The sequence below is a fragment of the Rhinolophus sinicus genome, chromosome 14, assembly GCF_057876585.1.
Source record: "Rhinolophus sinicus isolate RSI-liver-muscle chromosome 14, RSI-T2T, whole genome shotgun sequence".
Classification (NCBI taxonomy): domain Eukaryota; kingdom Metazoa; phylum Chordata; class Mammalia; order Chiroptera; family Rhinolophidae; genus Rhinolophus; species Rhinolophus sinicus.
In genome coordinates this window covers 12832969-12860941 of record NC_142514.1, presented here as the reverse complement: position 1 = coordinate 12860941, position 27973 = coordinate 12832969, and the positions used below count along the sequence as shown (strand labels likewise).

Sequence of the window (27973 nt, the reverse complement as noted above, 5' to 3'; positions counted from 1 at the left end):
ACAGGTGTCCTTTGACTGACGGCGCCTTCCCTGTGTCTGGCACATGCCCTGAGCATCAGCCATCAGTGACTATCTGCTAGTGGTTGAATGAGGGTCCAGCAGTCAATTGTATGGATGAATAAATTCCTCTGTAGGGATCCAAAGTGAGGATGGGAGGACCAGTTAAGGATTATTACATTCAGCGTGTCTTAAAATGTTGCACTGAGCACTGTTCTCTTTCTGCTCCAGCACAAAGATACCTCCCAAAAGATGTCACAGAAAAATCTAAAATTTCATTTTAGTTTGTGAGTTTCCCCCACTTCGGTATACTGGTCTGTTCTCGTGCCTGGAGTGAGAAGTAGTGTGGTGATTGTGCGTCTTTCTTACTCTGAGTGTTTCTGTTTTGAAAGGTGCAGCACAACCTGCTAAGTCCTCCTTTTGGGTGGGCAAGTGGATCTCAGGACAGCAGCCGCCGCCGCACGACCACCCCTCTCTATCACGGGTTCAAGGAAGTGGAAGAAAACTGGTCCAAGCATTTTTCATCAGGTCAGAAAGAGGACTGTGAATAAAGAACTGACTCACTTGTTCTCACAGGCAGATTGAATTTGGAACTTGTAGTCCCTGCGAGGATCTTTGGTTACTGGTTTAGTCAACTTCCTGTGGGTGGCAAATACTACGGATTCAAACCTTTTCAGAAATAGATGGCTCACATATCCCACATTTATTTAAAAACAAAAAACATCAAGACATAAGAATTAAGAATCCTTTTGTCTGGCCAGCGTACCGTATATATATATTTTTTGCCACTCTGAGTGATTAAATTTTATTTCTCTTAGGGATGTGGTTCTAACTCACAGGCTAAATTTCATTTTGGGTCAGTATTCAGGAAATAATGGGAGCCGTGATAGTCTCTCTAGTGTTTCTAGTTGTCCATTCTTTTTTTCTTAATTTTTATTGGGGAATATTAGGGAACAGTGTGTTTCTCCAGGGCCCATCAGCTCCAAGTCGTCCTTCAATCTAGTTGTGGAGGGCGCAGCTCAGCTCCAAATCTAGTCACCATATTCAGTCTTAATTGCAGGGGGCGCAGCCCATTATCCCATGTGGGAATTGAACCGGCAACCCTGCTGTTGAGAGCTCGCACTCTAACCAGCTGAGCCATCCATCTGCCCCTCCTGTGGGTGGCTCAGTGGCAGCTCATTGTCTTCCGTCTAGTTGTGGAGGGCGCAGGTCACTGACCTGTGTGGGAATTGAACTGGCGACCCTGTTGTTCAGAGCTCACGCTCTAACCAACTGAGCCATCCAGCCGCCCTAGTTGTTCATTCTTTTGATGAGGTGCCTCTTGTGTTCATTCTTACTAGGTTGGTGCAAAAGTAATTGCGGTTTTTGCAATTATTAACCTTTTAAACCGTAATTACTTTTGCACCAACCTAATAGTATGTGTTTGCTCTCATCCTGAGGATTGTTAGATGTTGAGTATTTTGTGGAACTTTCATCAAGTGTTCATATGAATTGCTATCATTGGGATCTTTTGTTAGTCCCTTTGATATTGGAGAAACAGCATTTACGTTTAAGGCATTCAGTCTAAGCATATAATTTTGTTGACTAACTTGAGCATAGAGCATGTTAGTGAATTCCTAGAGCAGTGGTTCTCAACTGGGGGTGATTGTGTCCTCCACCCCCAAAGGGGCCATTGGGAGTGTCTGAAGACACATTTAGTTGTCACAACTGGGAGGGTGCTCCTGGCATTCAGTGGGTAGATGCCGGATTGGTGCTAAACCTCCTCCCACAGGAAAACGTTATCCGGCCCCAAACATCAGTAGTGCCAAGGCTGGAAACCCTGGTCCAAAGTGTTTTCTTAGTTTTTACATTTTATATTTGTTAAACAGCGTTAAGAATAAAACCATTCTTTCAATAAGAGCATTGTCTTTCAGATGCTGTCCCGCAGCCCAGATTCTACTGTGTCCTGTCCCCAGAAGCCTCCGAAGATGATTTGAACCGGCTCGATGCTGTGGTACCAAGAATTTTAAAACCCCATGTTATGTGTGGGTCAGACGGTTTCCACCAAAACCAGCCTCGTCAGGCGGGAAGGGAATGGAATGACTTCCTTTTTGTACTGAGGGAAGTTGGTCTTTGTGAAGGTCTGAGCTTATTCTAAAAGGAAGATGTTACTTTGAGGTTTATTTGCTGGGGTCCACTTCTGCGGACATCCTTCCTGGTGGTCGATACCTCTGATACATTATTCCTGAAGACTAGCTCTCTTAGTGTTTTTCCGTGCAAATATTTTAATGGACAAACAGTTGCCTTATTCTAAAGCCTGCACTTGTGTGCTCGCAGTAGCCCGTAAACTGGGTGAGGCCCCTGAGTAGGAATCTTGCTGCAATGAGAAAGTACTAATCAGAATTTGAATGAGCTAGTTCATCAGTCTTGAGTGATATCAACTTACGTGACAGCGTATGGTAATAGGGAAAAAGATTTCAAAAACGAAGAAGAAATGATTGTCTTTCTCTCTTGCTGTTAGGCGTATGATGTTCTTTTTTCTAAGCTCGTCAAGTATGATGAGCTTTACACTGCACTGACATCCCTGCTTGCCGCCGGGTCCCAGCTTGATACAGTCAGGAGGAAGGAAAACAAGAACGTTACAGCTCTGGTAAGACCGTGGAAGCTTGGGCTACTTATGAAGTTTGGGATATATTTGATAATTGGGTAGCAGTTCTACCAGAAACTTCCTTTTGGGGTCTAATCAGTTTATTGAATATTTGTTTGCAAAACTGACTGACACTTCAGTATTTCTGTGTAGTTAAGGTGGTTATGTTCACTTTAGAGATAATTTTATCATTTTTGCATTTTTCTGTTAGCATTAAGAGAAATGTAACTTTGAGAGTTAATGGGCACGTAAGTACTGTATCTCCTGTGAATGCTGGTTGGGGGGTGATACTGAAAGCCTCACACTTGAGCTTTTTCTGTGGTCCCACGAGTGTGTCTCTATCTCTAGAAGCCATAGCAGCAATTCAGGCCACAGAAAGGGCCAGCTTATTGGTGGCCTGCCAAGGACAATGTCCTGCTTTCTTTTGGTTACTTGGTAAATTATATGGGGAGCCAAGTGGTCTTAGAACAGCATTTTTAGCCCTTGAAATGAGCAGATTATTTACATGCATGTTTTATCATTTTCTGCTTTATTGTTTGGTACCATTTTTTGCCATGTATAATGCCCTCCCATGTATAATGTGCACCCACTTTCAGGGAAAAAAAACCTTTCGTTTTAAGTTTTTAAGTCAAATTTTTATTTGTTTACATTTATGTACTTGTTTTTTGTATTATCAAGGAATTTTAGCATTTATTTTTTAACATATTATGGTACAAGAAATTTTATGCAACAAGTAATTACGAAACACAAGAACAGATACAAGGTACAAGAAATTTTATGTACCGGTAACAAATTTACAATATGCATTAGAGAAGGCCAAGAATTCTTCGTTGTTGCAAGTTCGTCTTAAGTTCAGCGAAGCTGATTATCATATCTCAGGGTATTATTTTGCATATGGATATCGCTATTGATTTTTAGAGTTACACTTTTAACTCATAGCATAAATAAAAGAATTAATGTTTATACAGATATGGAATTAGTACTACCCATGGTGATGTGCTTCCTTATTTTTCTCTCATAAATTTGGGCAAAAAAGTGCACATTATACCTGGCAAAATACGGTATATTCTCTAGAAAGATCTGAGAGCAGACTTGAGAGCCAAATGTCAGTTGAAAATCGGGACTGCGCACAATCCTGCTTTAAAATTTTGTTTGGACAGAGATCTTGAGGCAATACCAAATGTCACTCCTCTGATTGCTCTCTCTGCTTTTTCCAGGAGGCCTGTGCCCTGCAGTATTACTTCTTGATACTATGGAGGATCCTGGGAATTTTGCCACCATCAAAGACTTACATGAACCAGCTGGCCATGAACTCACCTGAGATGAGTGAATGTGACATCTTGCACACGCTGCGGTGGTCTTCTCGCCTCCGAATCAGCTCCTACGTCACCTGGATAAAGGTACTACAGTATAATACGAAGCTCTCTGCTAGGGGTATTCAAAGCCAGTGTCCTCCGTGCTTCTGGGAACTTCTAAATGTAAGGGTAATGAAAGCTTTTGACTGTCTGTATTGATCTCCTGAACACATTTTTCTTGCTGTCCAAATAGGATCACCTGATCAAACAGGGCATGAAGGCTGAGCATGCCGCGTCCCTCTTAGAACTGGCCACCACCAAATGCAGCTCAGTGAAATATGACGTTGAAATTGTAGAGGAATACTTTGCTCGACAGGTATGTTCGTTTTGGCTCAATCATGACAGAATTTGGCTTCTGCCGCAGCCTTTTGCCATAGCTAATCAATCAATGTCTTGGGTATTTTTAAAGATCTCATCATTCTGTAACATTGACTGTACCACCATCTTGCAACTCCATGAGATTCCTAGTCTGCAGTCCATCTACACCCTGGATGCTGCCATCTCGAAGGTCCAGGTCTCTTTGGACGAGCATTTTTCTAAGATGGCTGCCGAGACCGATCCTCATAAGTCATCTGAGATCACCAAGAACCTGCTTCCGGCCACACTGCAGCTCATTGACACCTATGCGTCATTCACGAGGTAGAATGGGCTGCCTGCCTAGAGGTGGCGGATGTGGGCAGTTTAGAACCTTGGGTGGTTTACGTTCTTTAGGAGCCTGAAAATTCCTCCAATTGAACTTCGTAGTTGTATGTACCATTCACTCGGCACATCCCCACTGATTCAGAATTTTACATTTTTTCTTTTTTTTTTTCCCTTGGTATGTTTTCTTTTCTAATATGAGGAAGGGGTGTCCAATGAGAGAATTTTCAAATAGTTCAGGAAGAGTCAAGAGGAAGTTTAATTTTTATAAATGTTTAAATGTTTTCTAGCATTTTACTTGTCGGATACAAAAAAAGATCATATAATTTTTACAAACTGTCATTTCTGTTACTCACTAGATGAGGCACTTTAAATGCTCTTTAAATTTCATGGGATGTAGTTAGAGAAAAAAACTTCTTAATGAGTTAGAGTATTTTGAAACCCAGCCCTTTCTGTAATAAACATGGCAGATTGCACGCCATGCAGATTGGTTCTGTTTGTTCTTCATGATCTTTTAAGTAGCTTAGGATTCATTTTCAGTGTATTAAAATTGGGATCTATTCACAAATCAAAATTTCTGGCTTTTCTTACATTGGAAGAACTGGCAGAACTGGGCCTGACTCCCCACGTGTCAGAAATGAACCAGAGCTGAGGAGTGACCACCCCCCTCATGCCCTTTACCTGGGCCCCTTCCAGTATCTGGTTCCCTGTAGGATTTCACTGTTCAGCGCCTGTCCTATGGGGCTTTTCTGCTGAAAGAGAGTTGGATCACAGTAAAACGGAAGTCACGTCTTTCAGTGTGAATGCGCTGCAGTGGAGAGAGGCAGTTGCTTGAGGCAACATTTTTGAACAAGTATGAGCAATAAACATGAATAACAAATATGAGTGCTTGCTATGGGTCACGTGCTTTTCTAGGTGCGTGGGGTACAGCAGTAACAAAGCTAAGTCACTGCCCTCTGAGAGCTTGTAGGCTCTAATCTGGCCCATTGGTCCAGTACTTTTTAAACTGAGCTGTTAATAGATGTTTCTGGGCAAGTAAGTTGGGGAAGTGCTGGGTAAATAAAATTAAACAATTGAAAAAAAATACACACACACACACGGATACACACACACACACGGACACACACACTTTTCAAAGCCTTTAATTATACATTGCTACTCTTCTGGGGCCAGAGGGGTCGATAACAGTATTCCTATTTCCCAAAGTCATTTGTCCTGGAATCGTGCTTTGGGTGCATTTAAGAGAATGGCACATTCTTTGGGAAACAATTACCCATTGGCATTCTTATGAGACCAGGAAGGGGGCAGGAGCTGTCAACTGTATGTAATAGATGAGGCAACTGAGATACAGGGTTTTCAATTTGTCTAGGGTTGGTTTCTTCTAGCTATGGTGGGAGTAGTTTTCTTCAGCATTCACGTATCCCCCTATGTTTTCTTCAGAGCCTATTTGCTACAGAACTTTAATGAAGAGGGATCCACAGAAAAACCCTCCCAGGAGAAATTGCATGGCTTTGCTGCTGTTTTGGCTATCGGCTCTAGTAGGTGCAAGGCGAACACTCTGGGTAAGTGCGTGTGCTTTGGGCTAATGCTGTTACTCCCAGTGCGACCAGTGCTGCTGCGCGCCCTCTCTGCCTGTCTACTGGCATTCAGCATTTGCCGGAACCTTCTGTGTGTCAGACATTGACAGGTTTATCTGTTTTGATCTCCACAATAACCCTAACAAGATAAATGTCGGTATTGTCCCCTTTTACTCATTAGGAAACAGGCTTAGAGAAGTGATTTGCCCCAAATCCTGCATCTTGCTGGGACAGAGCTGGGATGCAAACTGAGAGCAATTGGTTCTAAAGCAGTAGACTCTTTTGTTGTGAGCACAGATCTTGGCTCTTTTTTTCACTTACAGAGGTTAGGAGGACTGGCAGGCTAGTGCTTAGGAAAACCTCTTCCCTGTGTTAGGAGTGATCTGGGAGAAATTTAGGACGGAGAATCGAAAGGACTTAAGCAGGATTGGAGTTAAGTGCAATAGTTGCCCTTTAAAATTTCCAGCCATTTGTATTTTCCTGACTTTCAAGCTTTAAATACCCTTTTGATGTTCAGATATTCTGACTTTTAGAAATTCAATTCCACTACTTCCTTGAATGCTCTTCTTAATGTGCATTAATGATTCCTGCTCTTAAGATTTATCTTAAGGAGAAAAGGGATCAAAGCAACACATACTCATAGAAGGTGTAGCAGATGATTTAATAGTGATTTTAGCCTGACTTGTACTGACTTGCCTTTACTTTGCGTCTTGTTTTCAGTTGTCTTCTTCACTTGCAAGTTAGAAAGTGAATATGATGGGAAATGAAAACCTTACAATTGAGTTTGTTAGCTGTTAAGCAATTAGCCAGTTCTGGGAGATAGTACTGCAATTGAAATATCCATCTACGCTCTCTTAGTAATTATTTTGACAGCCTGGGCTGTGGTGCTTCGTTCTGCATTTGAGCTTGGCTTTTAAAATGCTGTGAGCTGTTCTTTCTCTCCTGTGATGATTCCTTGTCCCTTCTGTTGCCTCCAGGTCCAACACTGGTTCAGAATTTACCATCATCGGTGCAGGGTGTATGTGAATCCTGGAACAACATCAACACCAACGAGTTTCCCAACATTGGATCCTGGGTGAGCGTCTGTCTCTCGAGGAGCAGAACTACAGAGCACTAGCTATTCCGTGTTCTGTTCTTGTTCCTTAGGCTGCTGAGAGATCTTCGAGCGCTGCAGTAATAGTATTTGCTATGGCTGAGTCAATAATCAAAGCCTCGAATTACCCAAATGGTACCCATGTGGTCCTTTAGTTGAGAAGTCTGTTACCCTGTTACAGGGCAACCACTATGTTCCTATGAGCCTCAGTTTCTTCATCTGTTAAATACTGAGATGTCAAAATTAAGTGTATTAAATGTCAAGTGCCTAGCCCATTGTCTGGCACATGAGTTCTCAGTAAATGTTAACTGTTTCCTTTCCTTTATAGGTTATGTCAAGGACATGCTCCTCTCATAATTTTATGGGGTAGCTTCTAGGTTCTCTAGGCTCTTAGAAGACGGTTGAGCCTTCTGTCAGTTTACTTGACCTTTGTGTATGCTGTGCTCAGATTACCTCTATTAACAGATTACTGTGTTACTACAGTTCTTTGGAAAAGCCAAGAATTATAATCTTGTCAGCCCTGCTTTGTAATTGTGACCTCAGTTTACATGGCCTGGGGCTATAGTATGAGGACAATTAAGATATTTGTAATGGAGACCCAGATGCACTGCAGAAATTGAGATCCTTCTAAATCATTGGAGACAATAGTTTCCATGTTGAATATACAGTTGACCCATGAACAACACAGGTTTGAAATACACAGGTCCACTTATACACGGATTCTTTTCAGTTGATCCGAGCACTTCAGTGGACGTGCACCGTTCAAACCTGCATTGTTAAAGGGTCACCTCTGGGGTTGGGAATCCGTGCATGAGGGCAGCCTAGTTATATGCGGATTTTCGACTGCACGGGAGGTTGGCATCCCTAATCCCCAAGTTGTTCAGGGGTCAACAGTAGTGTATTCTAATTATTTCGAAAGTGGTGTTGAGTATTTCAGCTTTGTACTAACTAAATTCTAACTTTCAGTTCTAAAATTTTAACTTAACTCCATACTAAAAATTTTTAGCTCACTTCCTCCACTCCACTCCACTCGCCTTCCCAGGATGAATAGGAGAGTAGTGTATGAGTAGAGCCATTGTCTGTCAGCCTCGTGGGACTGCGTGTGTGTCAGCTTGGTTTCTTTGTTTCCTACGAGAGAATTTTAGATGGTCTGTCCATTCGTGTCTGTTCTCACCCCTTCCAGCGCAACGCCTTCGCCAATGACACCATCCCTTCCGAGAGTTACATCAGTGCCGTGCAGGCCGCTCACCTGGGGACTCTCTGTGGCCAAAGTCTGCCCCTGGCTGCTTCCCTGAAGCACACTCTCCTCTCACTGGTCAGATTGACTGGAGATCTTATTGTGTGAGTACCTGCTACGTCGCTCATGTTCTGTCATAGCTGAAGACGGCAAGGGTTTTGAAATAACTATGTAATTGTGCTTTTTGTGCATGCTTCTGTAGCAAAGAGAGCTGTTGCTTGCTTGCTTTATTCATTCATTCATTTTAAACACCAAAAAAAGGTTTTCATTAACTTTTAGAAAGTATAGTGTAGTACGTGTATGCATAAGAAAATAACCCAGCATTTTATTGGCACTTACACAGTTGCAAATCATTTGCTTAACAGTTTTTATACTTAAGTTCATGGATGATCAAGAGCCTGTTGCTTGAGAGAGTGAGTGTTTAAAATGATCTTTGACTTAGGTCTGAGGAGAGCAGTGTGCCCCCTTCCCTCTTTCTGTGTAGAAGTTTTCAGAAGAGTCATGCTGGCTGAAATCATCCTGTGATTTGGAGGTGCTTTAGGTGTAGATTTTAAGGTGGCAATGATGTATTTGAAATCGTTTCTCTAGAATCATTGCAGGAGGCAGGAGTTAGACACTGTCATTTGGGGACTAGGGCAGGCCATGGAGGGGCTATTTTGTCTTCCTGTAATAGGTCACAGGTAAAGTCTGATATGAGATTGCCTTGAAAATGATTCGGATTTGGCAGTTCTTTTAGAAGAGTTGTCTGGGATGGGTTACTAGCTTAGGTTTTAGTTAATTTCTTTTCTATTATAAAATATATCTTATTAATTTAACATTTTAGTAAGTGGATTTTTCATATGGAACTGATTTTTGCTTTCGATATGCGTATAATAATGAAAGACTATGAGATTGTATCATTATATCTATGGAAAAAACAACTACCAAGGGAAAAAGGACTGGAATAAAAGTCCTTCCTCTCAACCATGACTGAGTTGCCCTGTCCTGCTCTTGCACTTCTTTGGAGGAGTGTATTCACTAACTTGGTTCCATTTTCTTTGCTGAAGGTGGTCCGATGAGATGAACCCACCACAGGTCATTCGGACCTTGCTCCCCCTTCTTCTGGAGTCGACCACGGAGAGCGTTGCTGAGATGAGTAGCAACTCCCTGGAGCGCATCCTGGGCCCCGCGGAGTCTGATGAGTTCTTGGCTCGCGTGTATGAGAAGCTGATCACTGGGTGTTACAACATTCTGGCCAATCACGCGGATCCCAATAGGTGAGCCTGGTCGAGGAGAGCAGTCAGGTTCCTGTGACCTCCTGCTCCCGTCAGAGAAGTGTGCCAACACTGGCCTCTTGCGTCATTAAGTAATAGCTGCTTACCGTGCTTTCTAACAGAAAGTTCTGTACTGGTGTGCATTTTGTGTTCTTGTGGACCTGCATGAAACGTTATTTGGAATCCGCTTTTGTGGTTAATTCTTAGGAATAAACATTAAGGAAATGGCAGGCTTAAATGTTCAGATTTGGAAACGTTAAATAACAGCTGCTTCTCAAGCGCTGTACTAGTTGTGATGAAGTTTACAAGGAAACTTGGTAAAGTCTCTAATATGTTTGTGACCATGCTTCTGAGGTGGGTGGTGTGTGAAGTTAGGCAGTCTCACAGCACTGTTTCCCTTTGATGGTTTCGGCCACGTTGATGCAGGTAAGACATAAGGAATAGTTCAGCAAGTCGCACTGTTACCCCCTGAGAACTATAAGGGGTCTAAGTAGTGGGATTGCCTGTCTTTTTGTTGCAGAGGAGACCAGGTTTTCATCATGCACTCCTTTTGTCCCCCTCTCCTTCCTTCCTTCTCTTTCTCCTTCTTTTCCCTTCCTTTCTTCCTTCCTTCCTTCCTTCCTTCCTTCCTCCCCTCTCTCCCCCCCTTCCTTCCCTCCCTCCACAGCAATGATCCTTTGGACTCTCAGCCATTGACTACATCAGTTAGCTCAGATTTTAGGAATTTATTTTATTTTATTACAGTTTAATTTATCAGATATTTATTGAGCACCTATTGCTAAGCTTTGACAAAACAAAGTTGAATGTTACCCTCAAGGTTTAGTTATAAACAAACTTTGGGTTTTTAAAAATCAGTCTTAGGATGACATTGAAACACTCCTTTATTTTTGGTAGTTAATCTTTCTTTTTGCTACTCAGTGGACTGGATGAATCCATCTTGGAGGAATGTCTCCAGTATTTGGAAAAGCAACTGGAAAGCAGCCAGGCTCGTAAAGCTATGGAGGAGTTTTTCTCTGACAGGTGAGCTGTATTTTGTTTGATCCAGTGAACAGTTTTTGAATGCCTCCTGAAAGCGAGGAGCTACATATGTTGACTTAAGTGTTCTTTCTCAGGGAATACTTGAGGCCTGCTTAGGTGTATACACACAGAACTGCGGGAGGGCTTAGGTTCATTGCTGGCTCCTCGGGCTTATTGATGAGGACTTGATTTCATGAACATCTTGTGTTGTTGACTCACAAATGACCAGTTCCCCTAGAGGAGAGGAGATTGTGAAGAAGTGGGAACGGGTGGCTTAATGTGATTCTTTGCCTTTTTCTCCCCTCCTGCCTCCCAGCGGAGAACTTGTGCAGATCATGATGGCAACAGCCAATGAGAACCTCTCTGCTAAATTCTGTAACCGAGTTTTGAAATTCTTCACCAAACTCTTCCAGCTGAGTGAGTGACAGCTTTTAGTAATCTTCTTATGGGAACTTTGATGTCAAGCTAATACTGTGCCTATCTTCTGCCCGAGTTTAACTACAGCATGAAAATGCTAACAAGTGGAGAGAATCCCTCAGAAAGTTTGGAAGGAAGTGGAAAACTTGCTTGAAGCTTTTCCCCTCTCTTGGCTCACATTTTGCGCCTTCCTCCCTTTCCCCCTGCCCTCCCTCCACTGACCTTGGCCTCTCGATCTGTCCCCAGCGGAGAAGAGCCCTAACCCGAGCCTTCTGCATCTCTGTGGCTCTCTGGCGCAGCTGGCTTGTGTGGAGCCTGTGCGTCTCCAGGCCTGGCTCACCCGCATGACTGCATCGCCTCCCAAAGACTCTGATCAGCTGGATGTGATTCAGGAGAACCGGCAGCTGTTGCAGTTATTGACCACATACATTGTTCGGGAAAACAGGTAGCACTCTGTTTATGTCATGTGTCCCCAGAAATGTGTTGAGAGCAGTTGCAGCTATTTTTCCTTTAGGCATCTGTCGTTAGCATTTTCAGTGATCCCATAGCTCCCTTCACTAGACTCAAGGAACTTAGTAGGTTCCTTGATTTTTCCCATGGAAAAACTTGAAATGACTTGACCTGTCAGTTGTAACCGAGGTGACTGTTTTGTGTGCTCTAGTGGCCCAAGTCCAAAGTATATATAGTCATGTGTTTAAAGTTTAATTTAAAACTTCTTTTAATTACTCTTACAAATTTACAGGTACATTGAATCCGATTCCTGTTGATTACTCACCAAGTTGCTATTTCTTTCCTACCAGCCAAGTCGGGGAAGGTGTGTGTGCTGTGCTTCTGGGTACCCTGATCCCCATGGCAACAGAGATGCTGGCCAACGGTGATGGTACTGGTTTCCCTGAACTCATGGTTGTGATGGCCACCTTAGCCAGCGCAGGTCAAGGTGCTGGCCATCTTCAGCTTCATAATGCCGCTGTGGACTGGCTGAGTAGATGGTAAGATGACAAAACTGGAGGAACCCGTCCTTAGGTCATAACATCGCTCTTAGATAAAAGGGGGAAGAAGGAACTGCAGGTTTTTTCTTTGTATCTCAGTGTGAGTATAAAAGAAACTTGAATCTCTACCTTTTTATTGAGGATTGAGGGAGTAGCCAATAACTCTGTTCACTTTAGAGTTGATATTCCTTAGTTTCTTAGTAGTGTTTCTGGTTCATTCCTAGAAGAAGTCTTGGGGAAAGTGTACTGTCAGTGATAAGGCCAGGGCACCCCAACCTCTGGTTACCTACGTGGTTTTCTAAGAATTCCTTTGCTTTATAACGTCCACAAATTGATGCAAGATTCATGAAAATGTTTCTTTTCTTTGGTTCCTTAGATGATTTTGTGTCCTCCCCCCCTTTTTTTTTCTTTGGGACAGTAAGAAATACCTTTCACAGAAGAATGTGGTTGAAAAACTGAATGCCAATGTAATGCACGGAAAGGTAAGAAAAATGAGGAGGGACAACAGTCAAGGAGTGATGATTCTGTGTTTGTGGTCAGATGGAAGTCTGTCTTTCCCATTGGCTTCTGTCCCTGCCAGTCTACAGAGCACAAGGCTACAATCTCAAAGACCTAGAAGTGTGATACTGCTAACTGCGTGTCCTCAGGCTTCTTTTGGGTGGCAAGAGGTGGAAGGAAGGGAATGTTCTAGTAAACAAACATCCACCAGAATCCTTCTTGAAACATAGTGAATTCCTGCTATTTTTCCATACTGATGTGCAACAGGAAACGGTCCCCTGCTCCTGCATTGGAGCTGTGCTCTCCGAGTGGGTGTTATATGGGGTTGCAGACCACCTCTTCAGCTCCAGTTCAGATGCTAGAATTGTTTCCTTTGCCTGAATGTTCAGGTCACTGTGTTGAGAAAAAGGGGTTGAAACTGACAGAAATCTTACATTCAGGCGTTTTCCTCCCTTACCCAACTCAGGAACTTCACATAGGTGGCTAAGGACAGATAACCCGCCTTTGAGACCCACCATGGCACCATTCGTTTCTCTGTTTTCTTGCTAATCTTTATCCTTTCAGCTCTGAACAGTCAGAGTGCAGAGTGAGGAACTGAGACATCTGAGGCTTTGATGCCAGACGGTTGGGTTTTTTAGACAAGCCCAAACTACCTGCAGTGGTTTGCTGGACACTTTTTCACTTGATCCCTGAGGCTATTTCTCCTGAAGCTTATTTGAAAACCCAATAATTTAAATGTCTTTCACTAAAGGTTTAAAAAAATGCTAATGGTAGGGAAAATGCTAATAAGAGCCTATTCGTACTTTTAATCTAGTCTTTTCTTGAATGGTTTTTGTTGCCATTTTTAGTGTTTCTTTCCTGATTTCAATTTTGCAAGATTTTGTAGAGTTATTTTTGTGCTTAAGAATAAATGAATATGCAGTAGTTTAGTGCAGTTTATTGACTAGCTACATGGTGCTAAGAGCTAGGGAAATAGATAATTAATTTTTTGTGTGTGTGGTTTTTTTTTTTCTTCTATACCATTCCTCTGAAATTGAGCTTTATTGGCGAAAGCTTGAGAAAACGTAGTTTACAGAATGATGAAATAAGGAGAACTGAGGTTCCTCTGGCTGGGGGTCTTCTCTTGTAGCATGTGGCGGTCCTGGAGTGCACGTGCCATATCATGTCTTACTTGGCTGACGTCACCAATGCCCTGAGCCAGAGTAACGGTCAAGGCCCGAGTCAACTCTCCGTGGACGGTGAAGAGCGGGCCATCGAGGTGGATTCTGACTGGGTGGAGGAGCTGGCCGTGGAAGAGGAGGACTCGCAGGCCGAGGACTCGGTGAGTACCCACCGCCTCACCACCAGGGAGGCCCGCGGGCGACTGGAGTGCTGGCGCACAGTCACGCTGACAAGCCCTTGGCCCCCCCCTTCCAGCCCTGGAGCCTCAGGATGCTTCCCGCTGCTCCCTGCTTTCTCCCAGCTTACACGATTAATGCCAGGAGACTCTCCAGGCCACAGAGCGAGCTGTAGGGACCTCATCTCCTGGGGAAAAGGGCTATTTGATAAGCATTGCTTTCTTCCAGCCAGACTCAGTTATCCTGCAATCCCATAGTTATTGCATCCAAAAAGCATTTCAGGGGTGAGTTCTTGGGAGTGGGGTGAGCACTCATGTAGAGAAGATTTCTCTCTCTTAACCACAGAACTCTAAGGTCACACCTGAAATTGCAGCACATTTGCAGCGTGTATGACATTTCCACTTGGAGAAGGTTTCTGCTGGCCATTTATGAGCCGACTGTTTACATAGGGTGTGTTTTTGTGTGTGTCTGTATGGTGTGGAGGGATATATTTCTGATTAAAAAGATTTACTGTCTTTGAAGGATGAAGATTCTCTTTGCAATAAACTCTGCACTTTCACCATCACTCAGAAAGAATTCATGAACCAGCATTGGTAAGAGGAGTTCTTCCTTTTAGGTAAGGGTGTGCCAGGCCTTGAGCGTGGTGACCTTGGGCTCATTTGCTGGTGTTTATTCTTCGTAGGTACCACTGTCATACCTGCAAGATGGTGGATGGGGTGGGTGTGTGTACAGTGTGTGCCAAGGTGTGCCACAAGGACCACGAGATTTCCTATGCCAAGTACGGATCCTTCTTCTGTGACTGCGGAGCCAAGGAAGATGGCAGCTGTTTGGTGAGAGATTGCGCCATTTGCTGGGCTGTCAAGGGTGACTGGTTAGTGACCCAGGAGTGCATAAGCCAAACTGGGAAATTCCCATGTCACCTTCATGATGGCCTGGGTCCAGGAGTAACGTCTGGTCCTATCACTGATCATGGCTTAAGCACTTCACTTAGAATGTTAGAACTTGTAGGGTCCTTAGAGATCTTGCAGGAGGTCCTAAGACCTCCCCATGGTTTCAGAGGTTATACTCAAGACCTGCTGCTGTGAGTGGGTATATGTTACGTGTTTGGTGAATACCACGAAGATCATCATTCAGGCTTTCGGATAGCGTTTAAATCGCTAGCCAATTTCTCCTTTGGGTCAGATTTTCTTCCAAGATCTCAGGCAATATTTCATCTGTGCTTGTGGCAAGAGCTTAGGGCCTCTGACATGTTCTGTCCCCAGGCGCTGGTGAAGCGAACACCCAGCAGTGGCATGAGCTCCACCATGAAGGAGTCAGCATTTCAGAGTGAACCCAGGGTCTCGGAGAGTCTGGTGCGCCACACCAGCACATCCCCAGCTGACAAGGCTAAAGTCACCATCAGTGACGGGAAGAGTGCTGACGAGGAGAAACCCAAGAAGAGCAGCCTGTGCCGCACCGTGGAGGGCTGCCGGGAGGAGCTGCAGGACCAGGTGGGCTCTGGTGGTGCCCAGCACCACGGGCAGAGGGCAGAGCCGGGCCAGGTGGTTCACAAGCAAACCGTGTCCAGGGCGCTCCTTGCAGCTCCACTGGTGGGACTTGGAGTTGTTTCTCCTTTCTCTAAGTGTACTTGTTTCCACAGTGTGGATCTGAATAGTATGTGTTATCAGTCATACCTCATCGGGAAAGGATGTATGACTGAGGAGGATTATGGGGCTTTGTGGAAGGGTACATTTTAGTTGTGTAATACTCTAGAACACCCTTTCTTGGCTGGAGTTCCTCATCTGAAGCACAGAATACAGGAAGTGATTCAAGTGATTATTTTCTCAGTTTTCCCAAGGATGGTATATAACTAGAACCATTCCAGTTTCACAGGAGAGAAGTTAGCTAATTATGCACGATGGGCGCGTTCGAATATTAGGCTGTGTGGGAGTCCTGGTTTAGAAAGATTGCTCTGTAGTTAGTAGCATAGTAACATAGTGACTGGATTCAAATCCAGCCTTATGAACAGAATGAGATGATTTTCCGTAATGGGTTCTTAGGGTGGATAATGGAAGATTATTGTGAGTATGACCTATTATTTTTCTGTCTTTTTTTTTTCATTTGTGTGTTTGGATTTTTCTCAGGCCAATTTCTCCTTCGCTCCTCTCGTGTTAGACATGCTCAATTTCCTCATGGATGCCATTCAGACCAACTTTCAGCAGGCTTCAGCCGTGGGGAGCAGCAGCCGGGCCCAGCAAGCCCTCCGTGAGCTGCACACGGTGGAGAAGGTGGTTGAGATGACAGACCAGCTGATGGTGAGTGTGTCAGGTGGGTGGGTGTCGGAAGCAGCCTCCTTACTGACATGCCAGAGCGCGCTAGAGACCGAGGAATATCCTTAGAACAGGCAAGCCCTGGCCTTTCAGAACTTAGAACCTCAGGTAGCATGACAGCTAGTGTGAAAACCAGAACATGGGATTGTCTTCAGAAGATGTCATTTGGACCAACGCAGCGAATAGGTCCCCTTTTCAGTTCATATAAATAAATGAACTACCAAGATGTGAGGATCTTCATTTGGAGGCAGTTTACAATAGTTAGAAATTTATTCCGCATATCAAATAGAAAACCTCCTGTGTCTTCTGCCCCGAGGCTCATCTAGCTTGCAAAAATAATGTTCGCCCTCTTTTGCTTTAAGTGACTTTCCTTTAGTTCTTCATATGACATGGGTTATAAGTTGTAAGTCATTATCTACTTTAAAACCTATGCTGAGCACTGAATATAGGACTTCCGGTGAGGTCTGCATAGCCTCTTCCGTGGAAAGTAAAGGGAAGTGTAAAAATCAATGAGGTGCATGACTAGATCTCACCAGGTTACTGCTTTGAAGAGAAAAATATTCACTTGGAAATCCACACATACACATACACATACATATTTAGGTGTTTTATTAAAAATAGTTTTACACAGTGGTTACACAGCAGTGTAAGAGGTTTCTGAATCTGTGCCTTTAAAACCAAGGTACCTGAATGTAAGGAGTAGAGACACCTATGTGGACCAGGATATGCTCCCTTGACTCTCCAAACAAACGAACAGACAAACAAAAAATAGTCAGTTTTAGAGCAGTTGTTTTTAGACTTTTCGATATTAAAGAGGAACCTAAAAAATACTGGGGTAGTGTTGGTGTGGTGAGCCATAAAGCTGCTGACTTTTAATTTTCCCGAGTTAGAGCAGTGAAGAAAAATTCCGTTATCATCACCATATTTTATTTTAAAAAGGCATTTTAACATTTTTGAGAAGCCAAAACTTTTTAAGGAGGGCGCAGCTCACGGTCTCCCAGGCGGGGGTCAAACTGGCGTCCTTGGTGTTATTAGCACTGCGCTCTAACCAGCTGAGCTAACTGGTCACCCCCAAAGCCAGTGCTTTGATTAATTAAATTTAGCTTTATGACACATTCACGGCATTGTTCTTACTGGACTGACAATAACTTTTCAAATTTACCTGTATCCATGCATTAGAGGTTGGAATCCCTTGCTCTTGAATGACCAAACCATGCAGCATCTCGGTCACGTGCACAGCGTATGAATCCACTTGAGCTTGCTTGCCTTATTACTGCCTGCTCTCTCTGCTTCCCTCTTTACCAGGTTCCCACCTTGGGCTCCCAGGAAGGTGCCTTTGAGAACGTCCGAATGAATTACAGCGGAGACCAGGGCCAGACCATTCGACAGCTAATCAGTGCCCACGTGCTCAGGCGGGTGGCTATGTGCGTACTGTCCTCCCCCCACGGGCGCCGCCAGCACTTGGCTGTCAGCCATGAGAAAGGCAAGGTGGGTCCTCCAGTTCCTACCCACTTACTTAAGTCATGTTTGTCCTAAGTGCTAAGCAAAAGAGATAGATGACTATGCTCAGGCTGGCCCTCTGGGGAATAGTCTGTCGGGTTCTAAGAATGCTTTAGGGATAGTTCTCCACAGGCATTTCTACCCTGAGTAGCATGATCAGACTTAGACCTAGTATGGCGAGAACAAAGACTGGGTTTCCAATGGGTAAATTCCTACTCAAAACATAGCCTTCAAGCCCCCAGGGGAAGGTAATGACCAGCAGTTCCTAGGACAGTGTGGCTCCCAGTCTTGCCCAGTTTGGTCACTCTGGGAGGCACAGACGGAGAGAGAAACGTCGTCATAGGAAGGCTGAGTGTTCCCTGTTTAGTTCTGCCTGCCCCTCAGCTCTCTAAGGACGCAGGGAAGGGTATGTGCTGTGTTATAGAAACAGGAGAAGCTGGACGAGGGGTAGGTATCTTAATTCACGGTTTTCTGTATTCTGGCTTCTTCATCACCAGTGATATTGTTTTAATCTTAAATAAAAAGTTAGAGGGATGAATCAGCCTTAAAACAGTTCGAAAATACTTTCAAAAGCATTTCGTAGAAAGCTAGAAAGGGCATAGTACAAAGGAATTTTGTATTTTTATGAACATGATACAGAGAGAAATTGCTTTTATTACTCATCTGTTTGGTCCTAACTGGAAGGAGGAAATGAAAGACATCCCATACCTTTCAGCCAGGAGAAAAAGAGGCCGATATTGGTGTAGGATTTTCCTAAGAGACTTCTCCACGATAAACACCTGCAAACTAGTAGCCGTTGAGGAAGCTTTTGTTTTGCTCTGTGTTCTCTGAGAGGACTCGGGGTAAGAATCAGCTGGTAACTGTTCCTTTGCAGATCACTGTTCTGCAGCTCTCTGCACTCCTGAAGCAAGCAGATTCTAGCAAAAGGAAGTTGACTCTGACCCGCCTGGCGTCTGCCCCTGTCCCCTTTACTGTGCTGAGCCTCACTGGGAACCCGTGCAAAGAGGACTACCTGGCCGTATGCGGGCTGAAGGTAACAGTCACGCTCAGGCTTGGTACCTGCAGCTGTGGATCCTGGTCACCTTCCCTCTCCTGTTCTCAGCACCACTTTCTCTTAACTTGTTGAGGTTAAACTGAAAAGCTGCTTAATGCAAGAGAAGTCTTTCTCTGAATTTCTTCCCGATTGCTTTTACATCGGGAATATTCTTTGTGTCTTCTTGAAACCTGAATATGTTACTAGACAGTCTGAACACTACCTGGAAGCAGGGACTATTAGGGAAGAAAAGGGAACAGTAGAACTCTGAAATAGCCTGTTTCCAAAGCATCCTTTAACCATGCCTTCCTTCACCTCCATCCAGGACTGCCACGTGCTGACCTTCAGCAGCTCAGGCTCTGTTTCGGATCACTTGGTGCTGCACCCCCAGCTGGCCACGGGGAACTTCATCATCAAAGCCGTGTGGTTACCTGGGTCACAGACTGAGCTAGCGATTGTCACTGCAGACTTCGTCAAGGTACAGTAACCACTCTTTGAATGTCTGATCTCCATTGTGTGCTGGCTTCTCCCAGAAACTAAAAATAAAAAATCCCAACATTTTGTTGCCTTTTGGCCCATTGCTGACTGAGCGGGAGCTTTCTGTGTGTAGCCAGTATGAAGCCCATCCTGGTTCTGTCCCTGCTGTACCAAGTGCACAGCTGTCCCTACATTTGTCACAGAATTTGGTGCTGTGTCTCACTCTCCTACTCATTTCTTGAGGGAGAGATAAAGATACTTTATTCCTCTTTATATGCTCGGGGCCGAACACTTACAGGTGCTGTGAGTGGAGAACAAATGCCCAGTACTCATCAGTTACAGCCCTTTGCATTCTCCAGGAGAATTTGGGGGTGCAGCTGAGATAGACCTCCCTTATTTCATCTGTCTTCCATCCGTCCTGCAGATTTATGACCTGTCTGTTGATGCCTTGAGTCCAACCTTCTACTTTCTTCTGCCGAGCTCAAAGATAAGAGACGTTACCTTCCTCTTCAACGAGGAGGGAAAGAACATCGTCGTTATAATGTCTTCAGCTGGGTACATCTATACTCAGCTCATGGAGGAGGCCAGCAGTGCCCAGCAGGGACCCTTCTACGTTACGAATGTTCTGGAAATCAACCACGAGGACCTGAAGGTTAGAGCACATGTAGCCGGTCCTTTCTATTTCAGATTTCATTAGCTTAGCAACTCGTCTGTTGTTGTTCTTGGCCTTTTTTTCTTTTTTCTTCTAACTTTTTACCTAATTGCAAAAACTCTTGTCCTTTCAGACTAAGCTAATTCAATCTGATGCTTCTTTATTCTCACATAATTCTAAGATCTGCCCACAGGGTTCTCATGCTTAGACTAGGAGAGCCCGTAGTAGTGATTTAGAACTCATAACCAGCCAAGCTGGAATCTGGTAGCCAAGGCCACATGAGGAGTTCATGCAAGTGCTGTGTCACTCTCCTCACAGGACAGTAACAGCCAGGTGGCAGGCGGCGGTGTGTCTGTCTACTACTCCCACGTGTTGCAGATGCTGTTCTTCAGCTATTGTCAAGGCCGGTCCTTTGCAGCCACTATCAGCAGGACGACTCTGGAAGTGTTGCAGCTTTTCTCCATCAACATCAAAAGGTGAGCATGAGCCCTGAGTGTCCAGCTTCCCCAGCGCCCACAGTAATAGGGGAGCCCCGCCCCCTTCCCAAGTGCCATCTGGTATGAATCTGGTGAAACTTACTTCTCTCCAGCAAACCTCTCCGTCCCCTGTTAGGGATCTTTAAAATCAAGCAGCATCCAGTGTTGACAGGTTGGGCTGTCTACATGGTTGGTCCCCCACCATGGAGACCCCAAGCTAAAAGAGATAATTTGGGGGACGACTGTTACTCAGAAGGAAAAACTATAGTCAAGGCAGCAAACCGATTTTAATATGATTACTGAGTTTTGAGAAGGGAAAGTAAGCTTCTCCAAGACACACATGCTGTCAAAATGCCCTTTAAGTTGCCCCTCTGGGGAATTTATCAGTAAATAGAACATGGTGTCAGTAGTCAGGGCATGGTTGGGGTTGGCAGAGGCTCCCATCACATTTCCAGATAGTAGAGGTACGTATGAGGTAGTGAGTGTTTTATTCATGGAGGAGGAAGAAGAGGTTTAGGGTTTCTTGCCATTTTTTCTTAATCTGATATTGAAGAGCCATTGTAGCGTTTTGTGTCTGGTCTCTGTTTTGTGAATGACCTGGTTTGGGATGAAATAAAGTGGATACCATTCAGATATAACTTGCTCTACTTAGAGAGTCTTACCAGGAAAATGGATCATCAGCCTTGGGCATCTCTGTGGCCCTGTGCAGTTGGCAGCCTCTAGGCACATAGGGTCACCTGTTCCCTTAGACAGTGGAACCTCACACATTGGGCCGTGTGACAGTATATGTGTGTGTGTGTGTGTGTATATATGTGTGTGTATATATATATATATATGGCTCGGAATAGAATTGAGACTCATGGATAATTGAGTCCCTGAACAAATGTTGCTCTCAGAGTCAGGAATGCAGTAAGGACGGCCGTTAGGTCAAAGGAAGCATGAGTAGTTGGTGATTGACACCTAACTGTGGCCACTTTTGTTGTGTGCAGTTCCAATGGTGGCAGTAAGACGTCTCCTGCCCTTTGCCAGTGGTCTGAGGTGATGAACCACCCTGGCTTGGTGTGTTGCGTCCAGCAAACCACAGGTGTGCCACTGGTAGTCATGGTGAAACCAGACACTTTTCTTATTCAAGAGATAAAGACTCTTCCTGCTAAAGCAAAGGTCAGTGCCAGATTCTCCCATCACTGGAATCGACTGTGAACCTGGTCTAGTTTTATATTTGTGTATTTTGCCACTTTTCCAGCTCTTTCGGTGGAGGTCTATAAAAGAATTGTGATCCATTTTCTTCTAGATGCCTTCACCATCCTTTGTAACCCGTAGCTGAGCACGAAACTAGTTGCTTCCCTGCCTCTTTCTCTCTGTAGGTTCTGACCTGTGGGTGTGGGAACTGACATCCCCCGTTGTCCCCTGCCCCTAGATCCAAGACATGGTCGCCATTAGACACACAGCCTGCAACGAGCAGCAGCGGACCACCATGATCTTGCTGTGTGAGGATGGCAGCCTGCGCATTTACATGGCCAACGTGGAGAACACCTCCTACTGGCTGCAGCCGTCGCTGCAGCCCAGCAGCGTCCTCAGCATAATGAAGCCTGTTAGAAAGCGGAAAGCGGCTACCATCAGTAAGGCGCCTCCTCAGAGACTGGTGGGGGAGTGGGAATGGCGTCTTCTAGATGATGACCCAGCGTAGACTGTTGTAAATATCCGTGAAGAGTTGGTGACTGTCCCGCTTGCACGTTTTGTAAAGGTAGGGATATATGCTAGCTCATTTCCCAAAAGCAGAGTCAAGTTTCCTGAAGCCACCAATGGTCTATGTGGCTTTTAGAGACACATTGTACAAATGGGAAAGCACCCATTGGCTCTCAACTTCAGGCCAGCCATTCTTAGGTGCCCAGGAAAGAAATTTCTCCTGGACCTTGTTCGAGAGACTTTACTCTGGGTTTGGGGAAAATGGCTTGCCTGATGTGAAGTGCGAGGTGGAACTGATGGAAGGGTTGGTCCTTCCGTTGGTTAATGTCTTGCTGAGTAGTGAAGCATCCATCATAGGTCTCTGAGGTGGGAGTCTTGCTCCTGACTGTGGAGGACTCAGCGGGGAATGAAAGCTTGAATTTAGGGCTGAGTCTGGCTAAGCAAAGACCATTACAGGTGTCATCCTGTTACCTGAGATTTGTCCTTGAGTCTGTGTTTGAGGTCATGATGCAGCTCGTCCTCCTGTGAAGAAGCAGTTTCTATTTTAAATAAACCAGCCGTGAGGGAACCTGTTGGTATTAACTATACCCAACACCGACACCAGATTTCTTTGTCCTGCTAGGTTATAGGGATAGTGGTGATTGCACAGGTAACCACGTGTAGGCATCACATTGATGCAGCTGTTATAACCCAGAGCTTGTCTGGAAAGGTCAGAGTGTGTGCGTGTGGGCTCAGCGGGGAGGGGTCCTTACCTGTGGCATGGGCGCAGCGGTGGTAGAGACCCCACTTACCGACGCTCTTGGCAATCTGGTGCTGCTCTCCACAGCAACGCGCACGTCTAGCCAGGTGACCTTCCCCATTGACTTCTTTGAACACAACCAGCAGCTGACAGATGTGGAGTTTGGTGGTAATGACCTCCTGCAGGTCTATAATGCACAGCAGATAAAGCACCGGCTGAATTCCACCGGCATGTATGTGGCCAACACCAAGGTGAGAACTGCGCCCGGCTGGGTTCGGTCCCTGGGGGGCAGGACTCAGTGGTGTTCAAGAACACACCTGTGTTTAGACCCAAGTATAAAGTGGATACTCGCAGTCAGTAACCCTTGAGTCGAGTTGTATGGCCCCCGGAGTAAGTGATATTCTCACTCCCGTGCACAAGGCCTCCTCCTCCGTTACCAGGAGGGGTACTGTGCCGAGCGCAGCGGGGTGGTGAATGCTGGGAGAAGCAAGCCTTGAGGAGAGTCTGCTTCCTGCCTCAATGTCCCCATCTTTGGGGGCAGGGAAGTCAGTGCTGGGGAGCTACCGGGATAACGGGCTTGCCTAGGACCACACGTGGAGACCCCGGCAGGAGAGTGCGCAGCTTTGCCCTGAGGAACTTGTCTCGTCCCTGACGGGTGCCTTCCCTCCTCCAGCCCGGTGGCTTTACCATTGAGATCAGTAACAACAACAGCACGATGGTGATGACCGGCATGCGGATCCAGATTGGGTCGCAGGCCATTGAGCGGGCCCCGTCGTATATTGAGATATTCGGCAGGACTATGCAGCTTAACCTGAGTCGCTCGCGCTGGTTTGACTTCCCCTTCACCAGAGAAGAGGCCCTGCAGGCTGATAAGAAGCTGAACCTCTTCAGTGAGTCACCAGCCCCTGGCCCAGCCTGTGTCCCTCTCATAGTGGCTGCTGACTGGGGGGCCCTGCCCCTGGCCCTCCCGTATTCTGGGAACCCTCTGCTCTACTGATAGCTCTGTGCTCTCTCCTGAAACTCTGAGCTTCATTTGAGATACAAAGGAGGCAAGGTGACAGGAAGGGGAGCCACCTGAGTGGGAGGAGTAGAAACAGGGTATAGCTCGGCTGCGGGGTTCGCTTCCGTAGGCTTGCTGAAGGGGCTGCCTGTGTGTTTAGGCAGATAGGAGGCAAGGTTAGCGTGTGCAATCGCAGGGCTTTCTTCAAGCAGAGAATGCGGGTCTCAGGTCCCGCGTCGCTGGAGGGTGTTTAGCTAATGCCTTGCCTTGCCATGCTGTTGAAAACTAAACCCTCAGAGTACAAGTGCCTGAGCCATCCATAAGGCTGGCATTGCTCTTTCTTTTGGAAATAGTTGCTTTCAGTGTAAAGGGTGATGATCTGTGAGCAGAGGGCATGCTCAGAGCTCCCTAGGGGTGGGGACAGGTGATACAGTCAGTACCCTGATGGCATCAGAGGATCCGACCCCTAAGTGATGGGGAGGGTCTCTTCCGAGTACAGAGCTCATTGGCTTGTGGCCAGTAGAACTGTTTCTTCCCGTGTTGAGCATCTTTACAAGATGAAAGTGCTGCTGAAGCCTGAGGAGATAAGGTTCCTCTGTGACTGAAACCCATGTGATTTGCTACTGTGCCCAGACTGGTCTGGTCTTTGCTTTGGAGGGCGGTGGTGGTCGCCCTTCAGAGAACGTGCTTCTTACGGCTTCTCTTGCTTTACTGCAGTCGGGGCCTCGGTGGATCCAGCAGGTGTCACCATGATCGATGCTGTAAAAATTTATGGCAAGACTAAAGAGCAGTTTGGCTGGCCCGACGAGCCCCCGGAAGAATTCCCTTCTGCCTCCATCAGCAACATCTGCCCTTCCAACCTGAACCAGAGCAATGGCACTGGAGAGAGTGACTCAGCTGCCCCGGCCACCACCAGTGGAACTGTCCTGGAGAGGTACCAGCGTGCACTGGCAGGGCTTGGCTTCCATTCTCACCAGTTTTCACTCTCCCTGCAGAACCTGTGTCTTAAGAGAGTCAGCCTCCACTAACCGCCCAAGTCTCACCTGTGATTTTCAAGTTTTCACACAACTCCCCGACACTCAGTGTCTCCTTAGTGTGCAGACAAAGCCTGAGAGCCACCTGACTCGTCTCTGCCCGCGGGCTCCTGTGCCTTCCCTTCCTGCTCAGGCTCCCTTTGGAGTGGCCGGAGGCTGCTGACTAGGAGATGTTTAAGCTAGTATTATGGGTTAGGGTCCAGTCTTGCTGAGGTTAAAGGGGAAACTCTTCCCTTTCATTCTGGTGTCATCATCTTCTCATCTTTCTCTGCAGCAGCTACTTAACGTGATAACCGGGCTGCAGGCGGCTGCGCCTTGTAGGCGAGTTCAGAGCCTGCTAGGGCTCCCTCCAGTGGCCTTCTGAAGCATTGCGCTTGGCTTCTTTGTGCTAGGTAGCTACTGGTTTGCCATGGCAGACGGAGTAACTCATGATGTAAGATGTTGACTTTCTTACATTGTAAGTCCTAAGAATAGCTTGGCTTGCAATCACTGCCCCCAAACAGCAGCCCCCCTTCCCTTTTCTCTCTCTCTCTTTCTTTTTCCCCTACCCTATTTCTCATATTGTTTGCTTAGGATGTGTTTCCAGGTTTCTGATGAGCTTCACATTTTTTTCCTTTTTTTTTCTTTGCTTCTCCCCCAAGTTCTGAAACTGAGTCCTTAACCAAGCTGGACCGGTTAGTATGCCCTCTTTCTTTCCTCTGCACGAGTGAGTGTGTGTCAGAGAGCAGTGTAACCGATGGTGTGGCTTTGCATTGATTCTGCTTCTGTGGAAGAGTCCTCCTGCTTCTTTCTGTCCTGGTCCTTGCATGGCTGCAGAGCTGTCCCACGTAAAAGTGGGGTACGCGGAGGGTTGTACGTGCGCACTTGGGGTTGGCCGCTTCAGACTCTCTTGGCTTTCTTTCCTTCCCCCGTTCCTGTCGGCGCCGTCTCTGCAGTGGATGAGAAGGGGGCGGGGGCGGTGGGAGAGCGGAGACGTCCTACCATCTGGAAGGCCACTGGAGAGCGTGTTCTGTGCGACTCGTGTTGTGCCTCTCGTCCCTCTTCCCTAGCTCTTCACTCCTTCCTCTACCCTGTGCCTTTCTCTCCAGCGGCCTTGTCAGGACTTGCCCTCTCTGTCCCAAGCGTCAGCCGTCAGGGTGCCGCTCTCTTTACTGTGCCACATGAAACTCTCAGGAGTCGGCCCTGGGTCGGGAGCATGTCACGCGGTACCCTTCAATAGCTGGGTATCCTGTTCCTTTCCTAAGAGAAAATTGCTCAGGTTGCTAAAGGTGCTTTGTGGTACCCTGTAAATATTGTCAGTTGGCATGCTCCTGAAAATATAGTTTGCGCTTTTCCCCATACTTAGGGACTCATAGGCATTGCGTTTGTGCATTTTCTAGGAGGTGTCAATAAACTAGAACCTTCCCTTCCCAGTGTAAGAAGGTGGCTTACCTCTCCCTTTGTGCATCCCCTGGCCCACTGATCTCTGGGCACCTGAGACCATTACGCCCTTCTCAGTGATCCCTGCCACAGGCAGCAGAAGGAAGCACATCTATCCTTTCTGAGGAAGAAAAGCCTTGTCTTCGAGTTATGGATTATGAACTTGGCCTCAGGTTGCTCTCCAAGCAGGAGCCAGGTTTCTTCTGGCCTGTGACACAAGGAAACGATATGCATGGTGCCTGTGGCAGGTCTTGTGCTTTGATTTTGTACTTGGCATTCGTTAGCGGTCCCCAGGGTCCTCACGTCTCTGGTCTGCCTGGGCTAAAGCACAAGACGGAGAAAAGGGTGGTCGTGCTCAAGCCAGCTCCTTTGTCTCCCTAGGCTGGTCGTGAGTTCTTTGGAAGCTCTGGAAAGCTGCTTTGCGGTTGGTCCAATCATTGAAAAGGCAAGTTCCTTTTTCACAGTACATGGGAGGTTTCTGAAGAGGCAGGGAGTCAGTGGAGTCGTCAGAGGCCCCGAGAACCTAAAGAACATTTGTAGCATAATCTTGATTTTCAAAGAAGCTGCAAAGAAGCCTTCAGCTGCAGGCCTGCTGTCCTCCTTTCGGAGACCGATACCGAGTGTGCCACTGAGTAGGATGAGTGCTGGTAACAGAACACTGTTCTCTGGGGCACGGTCTTGGACTCAGTTTCTGCAGCTGTATTGTGGGAGGATTACAGTTCTTGAAATTCTTTGTTTTGTTCTTTGCAGTCAGTCCATGGAGCATAACCTTGCTCGTGGCATAGAAGGGAGAGAGGGGCAGGGTAGAGTGTGGACAGTGCATTCTGCATGGATTTGGCAGGGTTTGTGGTAACCCTGCTGTCTTCCACGTCAGGAAAGAAACAAGAACGCGGCTCAGGAGCTGGCCACTTTGCTGCTGTCCCTGCCGGCCCCCGCCAGTGTCCAGCAGCAATCCAAGAGCCTTCTGGCCAGCCTGCACACGAGCCGCTCAGCCTACCACAGCCACAAGGTAACTGTTCCCTCTCAGGGCTGCCTTCTGTACAGGCAGAAGCTGGGGCATGGATGGGATCAAGTAAGTTGGCTTTTTGTATGCGAAGGAAGGTGGGAAAGGATGGCGTTAAGGTTAGACCCCGCCACTCTACAGTGTCTCCCGAGAAATGAAATGAACATCCCTGTAAACCGAGGACAAGCCAAACACTGGGCTCTTGGTTTGCAGTTATTTTTTTCTGTCATTCTGGTAGGAGCAGCAAGATTTCCGAAAGAGAGGGAGGGACATTCGAGTGGGTGGTTTCTCCCTGGAAGAGAGTGACAGGACGGGGATCACTCAGGAGACCAGGGCTGTTGGTGTTTGCCCTCCGCCCGCTGTGGCATAACCCTCAATTCGGTGTACTTGCCTGTGAGGACATTGTTGGATGGTTGTGGGAGAGACTGAGGGGTAGATCTGGGGAGAAGCGGTTCTCGCCTATGAAAGGCAGTCGCAGCCGAAGGCGGTAAGTTAGGCCGGTTTCCGGAGATGAAAAAGATGACAGTTCAGGTCCATGAGGAAGAAGCCAGGCAGCCCAGGTGCCTTGGTTGGCGTGTCTGCCTGCAACCCAGAGAACTGAGAACCACGG

The 27973-nt window shown here is 46.2% G+C and overlaps 1 protein-coding gene across 8 annotated transcripts in view; it reads left to right on the top strand.

Annotated features, from left to right (window-relative positions):
* The window catches only part of UBR4 (ubiquitin protein ligase E3 component n-recognin 4), a 122877-nt gene that overhangs the window by 28109 nt on the left and 66795 nt on the right, over positions 1-27973 (top strand). For 6 of the 8 annotated variants that reach the window (XM_088790262.1, XM_088790261.1, XM_088790258.1 and 3 more), the window contains exons 20-52: positions 390-525; positions 1911-1990; positions 2498-2626; positions 3841-4023; positions 4172-4294; positions 4388-4617; positions 6058-6179; positions 7172-7269; positions 8471-8628; positions 9571-9780; positions 10696-10797; positions 11111-11211; positions 11458-11656; positions 12012-12200; positions 12619-12682; positions 13828-14019; positions 14558-14628; positions 14718-14865; positions 15298-15525; positions 16159-16329; positions 17650-17832; positions 18719-18877; positions 19203-19355; positions 19779-20006; positions 20325-20482; positions 21472-21643; positions 21900-22101; positions 22995-23158; positions 23581-23797; positions 24625-24841; positions 25583-25615; positions 26742-26805; positions 27235-27369. In XM_088790262.1, the coding sequence (XP_088646388.1) occupies positions 390-525; positions 1911-1990; positions 2498-2626; positions 3841-4023; positions 4172-4294; positions 4388-4617; positions 6058-6179; positions 7172-7269; positions 8471-8628; positions 9571-9780; positions 10696-10797; positions 11111-11211; positions 11458-11656; positions 12012-12200; positions 12619-12682; positions 13828-14019; positions 14558-14628; positions 14718-14865; positions 15298-15525; positions 16159-16329; positions 17650-17832; positions 18719-18877; positions 19203-19355; positions 19779-20006; positions 20325-20482; positions 21472-21643; positions 21900-22101; positions 22995-23158; positions 23581-23797; positions 24625-24841; positions 25583-25615; positions 26742-26805; positions 27235-27369 (5019 nt within the window). The remainder of the gene's footprint in view (positions 1-389; positions 526-1910; positions 1991-2497; positions 2627-3840; positions 4024-4171; positions 4295-4387; positions 4618-6057; positions 6180-7171; positions 7270-8470; positions 8629-9570; positions 9781-10695; positions 10798-11110; positions 11212-11457; positions 11657-12011; positions 12201-12618; positions 12683-13827; positions 14020-14557; positions 14629-14717; positions 14866-15297; positions 15526-16158; positions 16330-17649; positions 17833-18718; positions 18878-19202; positions 19356-19778; positions 20007-20324; positions 20483-21471; positions 21644-21899; positions 22102-22994; positions 23159-23580; positions 23798-24624; positions 24842-25582; positions 25616-26741; positions 26806-27234; positions 27370-27973) is intronic. The other 2 variants (XM_088790264.1, XM_088790260.1) reach the window with 1 other exon arrangement.